This window comes from Colias croceus, chromosome 29 (assembly GCF_905220415.1).
Source record: "Colias croceus chromosome 29, ilColCroc2.1".
Lineage (NCBI taxonomy): Eukaryota > Metazoa > Arthropoda > Insecta > Lepidoptera > Pieridae > Colias > Colias croceus.
Window position 1 is genome coordinate 4,977,635 of NC_059565.1, and position 15,742 is coordinate 4,993,376.

General features: G+C 31.9%; 1 protein-coding gene and 1 long non-coding RNA gene across 3 annotated transcripts in view; both read left to right on the plus strand.

Moving 5' to 3' along the window:
• The window catches only part of LOC123704445 (fatty acyl-CoA reductase wat-like), a 47,131-nt gene that overhangs the window by 5,604 nt on the left and 25,785 nt on the right, over window positions 1–15,742 (plus strand). Inside the window, exons 1-2 of one of the 2 annotated variants that reach the window (XM_045652834.1) lie at window positions 6,435–6,512; window positions 11,755–11,923. In XM_045652834.1, coding sequence (XP_045508790.1) covers window positions 11,757–11,923 — 167 coding nt within the window. In that variant the 5' untranslated portion in view covers window positions 6,435–6,512; window positions 11,755–11,756. Of the gene's footprint in view, window positions 1–6,434; window positions 6,513–11,754; window positions 11,924–15,742 lie in introns of those variants that run through there. The other variant, XM_045652833.1, reaches the window with a different exon arrangement.
• LOC123704448 lies at window positions 13,108–14,922 on the plus strand. Its single transcript, XR_006753132.1, has 2 exons — window positions 13,108–13,965; window positions 14,053–14,922. It is a non-coding gene; the product is annotated as an uncharacterized LOC123704448 (long non-coding RNA).

Sequence of the window (15,742 nt, forward strand, 5' to 3'; positions counted from 1 at the left end):
ATACACTGTAGATTTCGGTATGAACATTGACGTGTAACAAGAAAATATTGCCCAGTTCATGTTTTTTATCACTTTCACACCTAACTTGGTATTGCCACTGTTAATACGAAGTTTTCCCAAGGCTACTATGTATGCTGTAATATTCTGTGCAAAAGGTTAGTTTTTGAACATGAGTTTGTTGATAAATTGCCAACAACGTCATTCAGAAGCATTGTTGGATGAGACAATTATTATTTATGCTAAATAAACTAAGTATCTGAACCAATTATTAAAAAGCGATACTCCCTGATTATGGGTAGTCACCATAATAAAATTGTAGCAACTCTCACTTTGTCAATATGGCATGTGTGTCAAAAAAATTGCGTCGCTTCGAATATTTAAGTTAATATTGTTGCTTATTTAATGAATATTTTCCGAATATAAAGAATGCATTGTATTGTGCAAAATTGCAGAAGTGTTTGGACACCAAATTCTGGCATAGAATTTCACAGGCAAGTGTATACAATTACGTTATTTACAATATTCCTCAATACTCCTGCATTTACCTGTTTAGAATCATTTCAATGGCAAAAATTGTAAAATTTTGCATCATTTTAGAAAGCATTCATGTTAAATTTGTTATTTTCCTAATACTTTATCATTTTTCAACAAGTTTTCAATAAACAAAATTAACAAGTAAGGTAACCATGATGACGAGTTTTTATGGATAGTGAAGAGAATATATTGTAATAACAATATTATGATGAAATTTAGAACACCATTTTCAAGATTTTTACTAGTAATGAAACAACACTCGACATCGGTATTGCACTCACATGTAGTAATAAGATTGTTCGTTTTTACATTGAAATTTATACTTTTTTAACTTACCTCATATTTTTTGTTTTAGGTATTTCAGCTTTCCAAAAAGTAAAATAAAAAGAAATATATGTGCCCATCAAGGGTAAAATTACTGAGGATTACGACCCAGAAAAAAATACCTTTTGAAAAATAAACTTTGTAAAGAAAATTTGTGCAAGGCTGCTATAAACAGTTTTTCTTTGATGATTCTGGCTTGAAATTGACCCGTCGAAGCAACGCGTTTAAAAAGAAGATCTAAGTAGCTAACAATTTGGTAAACAGCATCTGATGCAAAACACAACTTTCCTCTATTTACAAAGGATGTTAATGCTATATATCGGTTCATATCCAAGCTTTGTAGCCAAAAGTTATTTATAACTATCATTCTATACCAATTAAAATTGTATGTACCTACCTATAAAGTATGACCATAATATTATAATATAAATACTGTTAAAAATATATGTCGTTATTATTTATAGATCATGATTTTTAGTTTTTTCTATTTTGAAAAATCCTGAATTTACAAACCAGCGTGGTCACTCGACAGAAAGAGACAAAAAACATGACTGACGTCATTGAATGTCATAGTTTCTTGTTTCAAGTTAATGGTCATAGTGCAATCTCCAGTGTATTAGAGGATAAAGCTTCTTGGTTGAAACTATGTAATGACGATTCAAAAGTGCGTCTGGAAGAAGTCGTATTGAATAATTATTATGTTTGTAAATGAAAATATTTATTTCCCGAAACGGTTTATGCGATGTTTTTTAGTAGTTCAGTAGGTCGTAAATATATTATATTATTATGCGGTGTGAACGTATAGTCCTACCTGAGGATGTGTGTGTGTGTGTTTGTTACTCTTTCACGCAAATTCTACTGAAACGATTACAATGAAATTTAGCACACATATAGAGGGTAACTTTGATTATCACCTAGGATAGGTTTTATCCCGGAAATCCCACGGGAACGGGAACTATGCGGGTTTTTCTTTGAAAACGCGGGCGAAGCCGCGGGCTCAAGTGTAGTATATTATAATGTGCTTTTTTAATGATTAGTTAATATTTAATTTATTTGCGTCGTTAACATTCACGTACATTAGGATCTAAATATAGGTGTTGTTAACAATAAAATAACGAGACTATAATAACAAGAAATAACCTATACTTAATATTATAAAGCTGAAGAGTTTGTTTATTTGCTTGAACGCGCTAATCTCAGGAACGACGGGTCCGATTTGAATAATAACTTCAATGTTTGTACACTTATCGAGGAAGCTATAAGGCTATATATCATCATGCTAAGACCAATAGGAGCGGAGAAATGCGGGTAAAACCGCGGGGCACAGCTAGTCATTAATAAACAGTGAAATTATGAGACTACTAGCGGTCTGCCCCGGCTTCGCCCGTGGTACATATTTACGTTTTCTCTATATAAGAACCATCCTCGTACTTCAAGGAATATAATAAAAAAAGAATTATCGCAATCGGTTCAGCCGTTCTCGAGTCATGCGCTTACCAACACATTTTGCGATTCATTTTTATATTATAGATAGGTATAATTAGGTATAGGTTAATAAAATACACACTAAAAGACTAAAACACGCATACGCTTTTTTCAAGTCGGCTAAAAGAATATTATAACAATTTAATATTTCCGGAAAAGTATGACCGCGACCTTTTTTCAAGTACATCAAAGTAATCATTCAAGTTATTAAGTTGAGGTCACTAGACTCAAAAAGCTTTTATATCTAACTTAAGTTAAAAAGGAACGAGCATACGTGTCAGAAGTGAAACTTCTTCGGCAAGATTCAAAGATACTTAAGATAACTTTAGTCGCCCTACTCCGTGACGTGACGGTATTGCCATGACGCGACCTTGAAATTTTACTTACAACGCGCCTCAAAAAGTTTCACTTAATTTTTTTTGCGTTTATTACCCTAAATAATTTTATATTATGTTTGTGATGAGTTTTTATGGTTATTCTAATAATATTAATCTCTATACATAGACTATAAATTATTTAAAATTTGGTAACTTTTCTCCCCATAGAGTTTCTGTGATCTGTGTTTCTCCCCTTTTGATTAAAATAAAATAAATAAACTATCTAAAAATTCAAAATCATACAAAATTATGTATGCGGTTTTATCCGCGTGGCTCTGCTCCTGCAGTTGGTCTTAGCGTGATGATATAATATAGGCTATATTATATATATTATATATATTCCTCGATAAATGGGCTATCTAACAGTGAAAGAAATCAAATTTGACGAGTAGTTAGTTCCTGAGATTAGCGCGTTCAAACAAACAAACTCTTCAGCTTTATCTATATATAAAAAACTCAAAGGTGACTGATATAGTGATCTATCAACGCACAGCCCAAACCACTGGACGTATCGGGCTGAAATTTGGCATGCAGGTAGATGTCATAACGTAGGCGTCCACTAAGAAAGGATTTCCCGAAATTCTTGCGGGAACGGGGAAAAACGGGGATGCACGTACAAAGTCGTGGGCGGAAGCTAGTAATAGTATATAGATTGAACACAAACCAATACAAATAATCATTCATTGTGATGCCGATGTATCTACCAAGGACCTCTTACATCATTTTATAGTACAGGAAAAACATACATACGTACAAATACTTATAAGTAGTTACTTAATCTTTAACATACTTTGAACGGATTTCAAAAGAAGGTTGTAACTTGTAACTTGAATCTTTTTGTTTTTTTTTTTTTAATTCTGATGATGTTGTATTCAATGCAATTATTATATTATTTTACTAGCTTTCCGCCCGTGGCTTCGCTCGCTTTGTCTAAAACCTAATAAATTATATACTAAAACCATGGACCAATATATATTGGTACTTGATATATATTGGTCCATGCTAAAACCTTCCTTGAGAATTACTATATCTATTAAAAAAAACCGCATCAAAATCCGTAGCGTAGTTTTAAAGATTTAAGCATACATAGGGATAAAGGGACAGAAAAAGCGACTTTGTTTTATACTATGTAGTGATTAGCTTCATCTGTATGTTTTTATGTACCTAACCATCTCCTGTAGACTCGATTTTGACTTGTAACGGACAGATTTAATTCAAAATTTGTCACTTATCAAGGATCGGTGATACAATAATTCAATGAGTTTATCATTACATTGCGTGTTTGTTTAAAAAAATATATTTTCATACAATATTAATTATCAATTTAACTTAGAAGTTGTGAAATTTTCTACAAGTCTAGTATTTTCTAATGTTTTGCGGTCAATCTAATTTAAATATCTTTAAGAAAATTACAGCAATTTGTTTAAAAAGTAGAAACTAATTTATTCTATAATGAGAAAGATATTGGCTTCATATTTATAGGGAAAGTTGGGACATAATTGTATTATAAGTATAATTATATACTATATAGTTAAGTAATGCAATGCCTGGCTTACAGAGTGACCTAGTTACGTCATAAGCACTGATCTTATAGTAAGTTAAAGTTAAGTTACAGAATAGTTAATAGTATCTAAGTTAAGTTAATAACTATATCTATGTGTGTATGTACTTATTTTGTTTACGCATTCAAGATTTAGGTAATGCTTTTAACGATTCTAAAAAGGAAATTATTTTTAAGTATATAATATACTAGCGGTCCGCCCCGGCTTCGACCGTGGTACATATTTCGCAATAAAAGGTAGCCTATGTCCTTTCTCGGGTATCAAAATATCTCCATACCAAATTTCATGCAAATTGGTTCAGTAGTTTAGGCGTGATTGAGTAACAGACAAACAGACAGAGTTACTTTCGCATTTATAATATTACTAGTGGTCCGCCCCGGCTTTGCCCGTGGTACATATTTCGTAATAAAAGGTAGCCTATGTCCTTTCTCGGATATCGAAATATCTCCATACCAAATTTCATGCAAATTGGTTCAGTAGTTTAGGCGTGATTGAGTAACAGACAGACAGACAGAGTTACTTTCGCATTTATAATATTATTATGGTCTAGTATGGATTATTGTACTAGCTGTGTCTCGCAGTTTTTCTTTTTGTAATATAGAGCAATATTTTCAAATGGTGAAAATTTTTATTTATTTATTTTTTATTTATTTATTTTTTTTGCTTTGTATACCACATAGTGACTTTGACTCATTAATCATGTTGTGTTATCCTGTAAATGTTTGTCACAATTGTCTTTTTTTTTTGTTATATTATGTACCCTAGCTCAAATTATTGTTGTGACTGATGTTGGATAACCTAAATAAATAAAATAAAAAATAAATGAAATCAAAACGGTCTCGTAATTATCAAGTTTATGCTTTATAAACATAATTTTTTTTGTAATAATGTAGGTATGTAATTTTTGTAATAAATATGTATATGAATGAATTGCGAAATATTAATTATAATAATGTGAAAGAATAACAAATGAATTGATTTGAATATAATAAAATTAAAGACATGTAATGTATATCGAATCAATAATGTTTTTAATTGATTTGCATGCCGTTGAATGACTGCTACACAATTAGTCCATTGAAAAGTTACATTTGAATTTAATTTGCAACAAATAATGTTAACAATTTTTTTTATCAGATACATAGTTTAAGAGATATATCGTAAAAACCATATCTTCCGCTATTTTCAAGATAGCGGCCGTGGGACAAGGGTGGCGACCCCACAAACTTGGTTTTAACTTCAAATTGACCCCCCCCTACACATCCAAAAAATAAAATTGCGTCCTCTAAAAAATGCAAGGTTAGGCCTAAAAAATGTAACATTTCAATGGACTAAATACACATGCTGTAACAATGTATCTTAACACCTATGTATACCATGTTTACTTATTGATTGATTTATTTATTTATTTAATAAAAATCTGTCGTTTTTATCACAGATAATATACTATACTGTTTCTATATATTTGCATATAACTCAATGTATCAATACAATAGATACAGGACTAGTTTAAATAATTTATCAAGTAATGACGCAGAATTATGAATAAATCTCGATTTAAATTCTCAATTAGATCGATTGGAAACTTGTTATGTAAACTTATGATTTATTAATTATACCAATGCCCTTATAAGGCACCGGTCATATAGCGAGCTAGGCTTTTATATAATTGTTTGTTTTTGAATCATTTATTTCATTATTTGCCAGAATGTAAGTGTTGATCATATACAATATAAATGTCATGTTGTAAATATTCAGATTTCATGTTTAGTTTATTATTTCAAAGAGTATAGGTTCATACAATAAATTATGTAGTTACGTAATATAAATACAATAGAACCTATATACTACAAACATACTTATTATACATTTATCCATAAAACTAAATTTCCTTCACAAGCAGTTTTTAATCAAAATACAAAATATTTACCACCGGTTCGCAAAGCAGTTTCAACAAAGAAAAGCCGGCAAGTTCTGTAGTATTTATTGCTTTTACCAGCTTAGTATCGCTTCTGCTTAGCTTAATTTACAACCCATTCCTTACAGATATAAATCGTATTTTAATGAATGCGTGCAATATTAAATCCATTACATTGTTTTAAATTTAATCGATTATTATGGAAAAATCGATCGTTCTCAGAAATCCATTATTGACGCATGTTTTGATATATTTACGTGAGTACAATTATTATCCGACTTCAGAAAAAGGAGGAGGTTATCAATTCGGCCGGTATGTTTTTTTTTATGTATGTACAAGTACATCGATTACTCCGAGGTTTCTGAAACGATTTACGTGATTCTTTTTTTGTTCGATGCGGGATGGTGTCGAATTGGTCCCATAAAAATTTTATTCGGATAGGCCCAGTAGTTTTTATTTTATGAGCATTTTTGTCTGTATTTGTAAATGTTGCAAGCGCAATTTGAAGTCGGTTGTTTTTACCGCAGAATTATCACTTGTACAGTACTTGTAAATAAATTTGCAAAAACCGTCTTGTAATTATTTTTATTTAAGTAGAGTATTGACTCTATCTCCATATCTCTATATTATAAAGCTGAAGAGTTTGTTTGTTCGAACGCGCTAATCTCAGGAACTACTGGTCCGATTTGAAAACTTATTTCGGTGTTAGACAGCCCATTTATCGAGGAATGCAATAGGCTATCTATAATATATCATCTCGCTAAGACCAATTTTCCTAAAGATTATTAAAACTGTTAATTTTGAATAATTTCTGTTGCTTCATATTAAAAAAATCTAGGTTATAATCTAAAAAAGGATGTATCCTATTTAATAGTATTTTAACTAATAATTTGGCAGATTTGACCTCTAAACTTTTAAGCCTGAACCGGTTTCCAATAAATATTCTATATAAGTATTGTCTAATAGATAAAAATTAATTAGGCATGGTTTCCAACACAAATAATTTAAATTTATAATATAAATAACCAGATTTTTAAACCACTTATTATGTGAGGTCAGGTTTAGTTTTTTTTATAAAATTCAGTAATTATTTTTATTGTATAAATATAGATAAGAATTAAGAACCTAAGTAAAGGAATCTTTTCAATATCGGATTTGAAATAATTATTTAGGTTACTAACAAATAGATGAACCGATTTAAGAGCGCTTTTTCAAATCGAAAGTCTCCTTATTTTCATTTATTTTTGCTGGAAGTAAGTACTATAATATACTAATGTTATAAAGGTAAAGATTTTGTTTGTTTGTTTGAACGCGCTAATCTCAAGAACTAATGGACCGATTTGAAAAATTATTTCAGCGTTAGATAGCCCATTTATCGAGAAATGCTATATAGGCTACTAGCTTTTCGCCCGCGGCTTCGCCCGCGTTCACAAAGAAAAACCCGTTCCCGTAGGATTTCCGAGATAAAACCTATCCTATGTCCTTTCTCGGGTATCAAAATATCTCTATACCAAATTTCATGCAAATTGGTTCAGTAGTTAAGGCGTGATTGAGTAACAGACAGACAGACAGAGTTACTTTCGCATTTATAATATTAGTATGGATACATCATCACGCTAAGACCAACAGGAGCGGAGCAATGCGGGTAAAACCGCAGGGCACAGCTAGTAGCTATATAGTTTGTAACAATGACGCATTTTACAAAGAAATACTAATTATTAATCATAATATATTGTCTAAATTGAGAAACCATTAACGTAATGTAACCAAGAAGCTTATATCTAATACACTGGAGATTTCGGTATGAACATTGACGTGTAACAAGAAAATATTGCCCAGTTCATGTTTTTTATCACTTTCACACCTAACTTGGTATTGCCACTGTTAATACGAAGTTTTCCCAAGGCTACTATGTATGCTGTAATATTCTGTGCAAAAGGTTAGTTTTTGTACATGAGTTTGTTGATAAATTGCCAACAACGTCATTCAGAAGCATTGTTGGATGAGACAATTATTATTTATGCTAAATAAACTAAGTATCTGAACCAATTATTAAAAAGCGATACTCCCTGATTATGGGTAGTCACCATAATAAAATTGTAGCAACTCTCACTTTGTCAATATGGCATGTGTGTCAAAAAAATTGCGTCGCTTCGAATATTTAAGTTAATATTGTTGCTTATTTAATGAATATTTTCCGAATATAAAGAATGCATTGTATTGTGCAAAATTGCAGAAGTGTTTGGACACCAAATTCTGGCATAGAATTTCACAGGCAAGTGTATATTTACGTTATTACAATATTCCTCAATACTCCTGCATTTACCTGTTTAGAATCATTTCAATGGCAAAAATTGTAAAATTTTGCATCATTTTAGAAAGCATTCATGTTAAATTTGTTATTTTCCTAATACTTTATCATTTTTCAACAAGTTTTCAATAAACAAAATTAACAAGTAAGGTAACCATGATGACGAGTTTTTATGGATAGTGAAGAGAATATATTGTAATAACAATATTATGATGAAATTTAGAACACCATTTTCAAGATTTTTACTAGTAATGAAACAACACTCGACATCGGTATTGCACTCACATGTAGTTATAAGATTGTTCGTTTTTACATTGAAATTTATACTTTTTTAACTTACCTCATATTTTTTGTTTTACCTAGCGCACACTAAAAGTTTTGCGTTTCTGGCCACCCATAAAGGTTTGAATTTCGAATGTTATATTTTTTTAACATATGAAGTCTCATAAGTTGAGGAAAAAAAAATTTGGCGGGAAGCGCTTGTCAATTTTTTTTTATCTCAAGTTGAAGTTCGTTGTACGTAGCAAAAACGGAACTAACGCGAAACAATTTTAGGGCGATGATTTTTGATGATTTTAAAAGTTCGCTTTCTCCGAAAGCTTGCACTGCTCGCCTTCAAAATACTTTTGGGAGGGAAGCACCTTAGTTGAGGACTGTAAGGCATTGATATGCTGAATTTCATCGCGGCCATGTTTCTCTCCATGATGACATTCGTGAAGGTCAACCCTCAACTGCGATCACGGAGGAAAATATGGCTACCGTCAGACGACTAATTTAAGAAAATTGCCATATCACTTATTAGGAGATTCGAGGACATTTGGGGATTGGTATGAGCCCAACTCAGAAAATTTTACATGAACATTTCAAAGTTAGGAAGCTTTGTTGTCAGTGGATTGCTCACAAACTCACTCCAGAACAAAAACGACATCGAGTAGATTGGTGTAAAGAAATGCTATTAAAGTACAATCACGGACATTCTAATGATGTGTTTAATATCGTAACAGGATATGAAACATGAATATATTGTTATATTCTAAAAATAAATCACCAATATTCTTTGGGGGTGTTTGAAAGTGACAGCAAACCAACAAAATTAAGGCAGGCGAGAAGGGTCGACAAACAAATGATTGCGTTTTTTTTTCTCTAAGACGGGTTCTTTCTGCACTATACCACTTGAGCAACAAAATACTGTTAATGCCGAGTCGTACACCACTATTTGTTTGCCCAATGTCTTAGAAAAAATGAGGGAAAAACGACCTAGAAGTCGCATCTTGTTGCACCATGACAGTGCTCCGGCGCACACCGCGAACAAAACAAAGTCATTTTTGGCTTCTGAAAACATAGAGCACGTGACCTATGCCGCACGCAATCCTGACCTAGCACCATGCGATTTCTTCGGTTTCCCAAAAATCTAAGATTCAATGAGTGGTTCGACATTTACGTGGCCAGAAGAGGCCGTGATTGCTTTCAAACAGCACGCAGAAAACATACCCTCGGACCAATGGTCCTCATGTCCCCAGAAATTGTTTGAACGGATGAAAAAGTGTTTTAAATGTAACGGAGAATACTTTAAAAAGTAGTAACTATAATATTACTCACATAAATTGTTTTATTTATGAGTTACGCAAAACTTTCAGAGTGGCCCACGTACGTATTTCAGCTTTCCAAAAAGTAAAATAAAAAGAAATATATGTGCCCATCAAGGTTACTGAGGATTACGACCCAGAAAAAAATACCTTTTGAAAAATAAACTTTGTAAAGTTAGCTGAAATTTGTACAAGGCTGCTATAAACAGTTTTTCTTTGATGATTCTGGCTTGAAATTGACCCGTCGAAGCAACGCGTTTAAAAAGAAGATCTGAGTAGCTAACAATTTGGTAAACAGCATCTGATGCAAAACACAACTTTCCTCTATTTACAAAGGATGTTAATGCTATATATCGGTTCATATCCAAGCTTTGTAGCCAAAAGTTATTTATAACTATCATTCTATACCAATTAAAATTGTATGTACCTACCTATAAAGTATGACCATAATATTATAATATAAATACTGTTAAAAATATATGTCGTTATTATTTATAGACCATGATTTTTAGTTTTTTCTATTTTGAAAAATCCTGAATTTACAAACCAGCGTGGTCACTCGACAGAAAGAGACAAAAAACATGACTGACGTCATTGAATGTCATAGTTTCTTGTTTCAAGTTAATGGTCATAGTGCAATCTCCAGTGTATTAGAGGATATAAGCTTCTTGAATGTAACTATTAAGTTGTTTACTTCGTGTTTATTAAAAGTAAACACTTAATAGTTAAGAATAATTGTTCTAATTAATGAATAATTAACAGCTATGAAATTTAAAATAGAAAAAATGTGACCCGGTAAAAAAAATTTGAATAAACGCGAGGTGAAATAAATTTTCACGATTTTTAGGGTTCCGTACCCAAAGGGTAAAACGGGAACCTATTACTAAGCCTCCGCTGTCTGTCAGTCTGTCTGTCTCCAGGCTGTATCTCATAAACCGTGATAGCTAGAATGCTGAAATTTTCACAAATGATGTATTTCCATTGTCCTGCTGTGACCAAAAATACTAAAAATTAAAAAAAAATATATATTAGGGTGGGTCAATAAACGTGTTTTTTTCGTATTTTGCCCAATATACCTACAATAAACGTGATTTTCTATTAGGTATAGATGATTGTACGGAACATTTGGTGCGCGAGGCTGACTCGCACTTGGCCGGTTTTTTATTATCAAGCAGCTACATTGTCCAAAACAAAATGGAAATATATTTTTTTGTTATTTTTAACTTTGAATGTCGTTAAAAATCATTTAAATATTCATCATCATCATCATCATCAGCCCATATACGTTCCCACTGCTGGGACACGGGCCTCCTATGAGGGTACAGGCCATAATCCACCACGCTGGCCAAGTGCGGGTTGGCGGATGACACATGTCGTCGAACTTTTTTTTTTTAATTCTTCGACATGTCGGTTTCCTCACGATGTTTTCCTTCATTAATCAGTCTAAATTAAAAATGAGAACCGCCACTTTTTATTACTATAAAAATAGTTGTATTAATTTATTTATTTACTCTTTAACACAACTAAACGGACGTAGGTACTAAAACATACAAAATAAAGGCAAGAACAGTTTAGTGAACGGCCTTATCACTTAGTAATGATCTCTTCCAGGCAACATTGTTCTTATATCCATTAATATAAGTATTATTTGTTTCAGAAATGTCTGTAACGACGCTAAAAGAGGGCAGTGACATCACATTCAGCGACATGGTCGATGAAATGGACTTTGGAGAGTCAGAAATAGAGAAATCTTTCTCTGGCGCGTCTGTCTTACTGACTGGCGGTACTGGGTTCCTGGGTAAACTGTTAGTGGAAAAGCTTTTGAGGTAAGTTTTTTAAGTGATAAATAATTGAAAAAAAACGTGTGTGCCGAACACATGTGTCAGAAGTGAAATTTATTTGGCGAGATTCAATTACCAAAATCGCCTTACTCCATGACGTGACGTTATGAAGCGATTTTGAAATTTTACTTTTTACTTTACTTTTTCAAAATTTGATCAAGAAGACGTTCTGCTATACCGGGGTCCGGGACTACGTCTACGTCTGACCTTTCTACCCGTGATCCCGCCAGAGCAATCGAATTTATTCTACTCTTTCAGTTTTATGTGTCTAAGACACTGCACGCCATGTAGTGAGATGATTAGACAACCATCTCAACCAATATGAAACATTATTCCAATGATTATTACAATTTGTTGTACTTTTATCTTATTTACTGTAATAGATGAATAAGAATAAACAGAAATCGGTCAAGTGCGAGTCGGAATCACAACAGTAAAAGTTCCACAGAAACAAGCTAAACAGCAGCAGCTAACCTTCACCCATCCAATTGATGACCGTGCCAACCGTTGCTCTATCTAATCTTTTTATTATAATGTTGTGATCTAGTGAGATAAATTAATATAGTGCTGGAATAATTATATTAGATACGAGATATTTCTTTAGAAAAACGTTTTAATCGATTTTTAATTGTGTTGTTTATTAATTAGTACATTATTATTGGAATTTGTTATAATATCTTCGTCTAAAAAAATTTCTCTGTTTTTAACTTATTTAGAAGCATGATAATATTATATATTTTATATTATTTTCTTTGTTAAATATAAGATAAATATAATATAAGGTAATACATAGTATTAAACTACTTAGTTTGGGAGCCGAAGGGTTCATTATTTTTACGTGTATTATTATGTCAATATAGATTACAAATTACAATTATTATTTTTTTTAATATTTGAGTTGACTTGTTCTTTTTTGAAGTGAAACTTCTTTATCGGGGTTGGAAAAACATTTAGTGTAACATTTCTTCGTTACGCGCCATCTTTTTCTTATCCCTACCACGCGTGATTATTTATTTCTGTAAAGTTGCATATAGTAAAATATTTTTTGAAAAATAAGGTCATAAAGAAGTTTCACTTCTTACGTGTGTACACTAGTACACGCACACATTTTTTTTTTATTATATTATGATAGGGAAGCGCTTGACCACGATCTCGCCTGATGGTACACTGAGAAAAATTTTCTTTAGCAAAGTACCAATTTAGCTCGGTTAAAAATTATTCTGCTGCATTCAATTAAGACATATTTAAAATATGCATTAAAGCTTTGCTAGTATTATACAAGCAAGTATTGCTAAATATTCTTGGCTATTATTAAAAAAGTACTTATTTATTTCAAAATTACCGACTCGGTCAATATTACCTTTACCGAATTAGGTTCAAAATAGACAAGCTTACGTTATTATTTAATGATAAGCAAGTTATTTAATTTTAGACTTAACCATAGTTGGCTACTATTTACACAGAGTTCGGTTAAAAATAAACAAGCTTACATAATGATTGAATGACAAGTAAATCATTTAAATTTAGACATAATATTATTTGGCTAAAATTAAATAACTTTCTATGATGCATATAACCGTGTTTCTTACTTAAAAACAAACAAGTAACTTATCTATTGGGAGATAAGCACAGCTCGGCAATTAACAATGGAGCGAATACTATTTTTGACCGAGTAACTTGATAAAAATGAAACAAGGAATTGGCTGCGTAGCCCGCAAAGTCAGCCATTTCTATCGAATCATAGTCGAGTGACGAACGTGTCTGTTGAAGCGCCGCCTCAGCACCTACAAGGCAGATTCAAATTTACATTAAAAACTTTTCATCATCATTTTAATTCAAACTATTATAGAAGAGCAAGATGCAGAAGACAAACTATTAGGGCTCAAAAACAGCCATGGACAGCCGTAGAACTAAAGTGGCAAAACTCTACAGAGACGAAGCTAATTGCTGCAAAATAGTTAACTATAGCTCCAATACCTCAATACAATGAATATGCGGCTCTTAAAAAACCCAAAGGATATCTTCTGGTGAGTTCAATTTTTTTGAATTTTTTGTCTGCTTTAGTTTAATTACTTTTGTATAATATTTACTTAGGTTTTTTTTATTTTTTACAGCTAGAAAAAGATTGTGAAAACCAAAGGACAATATATCACTGAAAGCTTCCCCACAATCAAGCCAAAAATATTTGAATTAGTAAGTTACTTCTGATCAAGCAAGATATTGTCATATACTTATTACTTTATTAAATACCTATTACTTTAGTAAATTACCTACATTAGGTAGGATATAGTTGCCATATAATATGTAAAGAGCTTATTGTACTTTAATTTTTTTTTTGGTGCAAAAAATGTTTAAGTTTTAGCATTTATGATCATTTTCCCGACGACGAATGTGAATTATGTTTCAATGAGAATAAATTCAAATGTTTAAAATAACGGTTTTACTTGTTGGGTTGTAATAAAATTCAAAAAGATTACTTATTCTCCTAACTTATTCTATAGTTTTTGCCTAAACTTTTGACTTATAAATACATATAAGTACAATATTTAGATGTAGTAACTTGCTTACATTACCATAATGGTTGTTTGTTTTTTGTAAACAAACCTAAACCACTTTCATTATAGAACAAACTCCAACATCGCGAAATAAAATCAGCTGTTCCGTAGATTTTGGCAGAGTAGATAATTCCACTTTTGTATATGAAACAGCTGATATTTCTTTTACGATGTTGGATTTGGCTTTGGATTAGGTATAGACCTAATTAAAGTTGTTCAGGTTCGTAGTGTGAGTCATTCCTTAAAAGTTTACTCATTATTTATATTTAACCCTGTTATTGTGAAAATTAAAACACAAAATAGTTATTGTTTCTTGACATTGTGAATTGTGTACTATTTTTAAAAGTAGTACTGTAGTAGTATCTAAGTGTAAGTAGTATGTTACTTGAAATGATTGTATCGTGTACTGAATAAAGCTAATTTCATTAATGTGCATGATTTTCTTTCAGTTTCTTATAAGTTTTTGGTGTGTCGGTAAAATGAGTGTTATTTTCCTACATGAACGTTTCATTGGCTTTTTTTCCGACATGCCAAAATTTTGCCCCCTGCACTAATGACAAATGACAACATATCGAACTAGGTAAATATTTTCAGTATGACTGACTTCACATTGCATACAGGGTGTAACAGAAAGGGGTTACACATCTAAGCAGGGCGTGATGTACCTACTGATGAAACTGAACAATTTTCCCAAAGAACATAATGTCAAAAGATGAAAATAATGGAGAGGTTTAATTTTTTTTTCATCTTTCGACCCATTTTCCTTGGGAAACGTTGTTCAGTTTCATCAGTGCATCACGCCCTGTTCGGATGTGTATATCCCCTTTCTGTTACACCTTGTATAGGTTTTACAAACATTCACAGGTCAGCTTATACTGAAAATATATAGCTTAATATGTGTCGTTTGAATTAGTACTTGCAACAAAGTATTTTAGCTATGGTTACCTAATAAACCCGCCTAAGAATACAAAGTAACTTGGCTAAATATACCAATCTTAATTGACTAGAAAGAACAGAGTATATTTAGTTATAGTTAACCAATGAACACGATTGACAGTACCCAGTAACTTGGCTACGTATACAAATTTTTAATTGAGTAGAAGTAACAAAGTAGATTGGCTGTCCCTACCCAATAAATATGATTAACATTATCGTGTTACTTAGCTAGTTTTACGCAACAACTTTGCTAAAAACAACAGAGCACGTTGGGTATTGTTAACAGAGTAACGCGATTCACTATAGTAAGTAG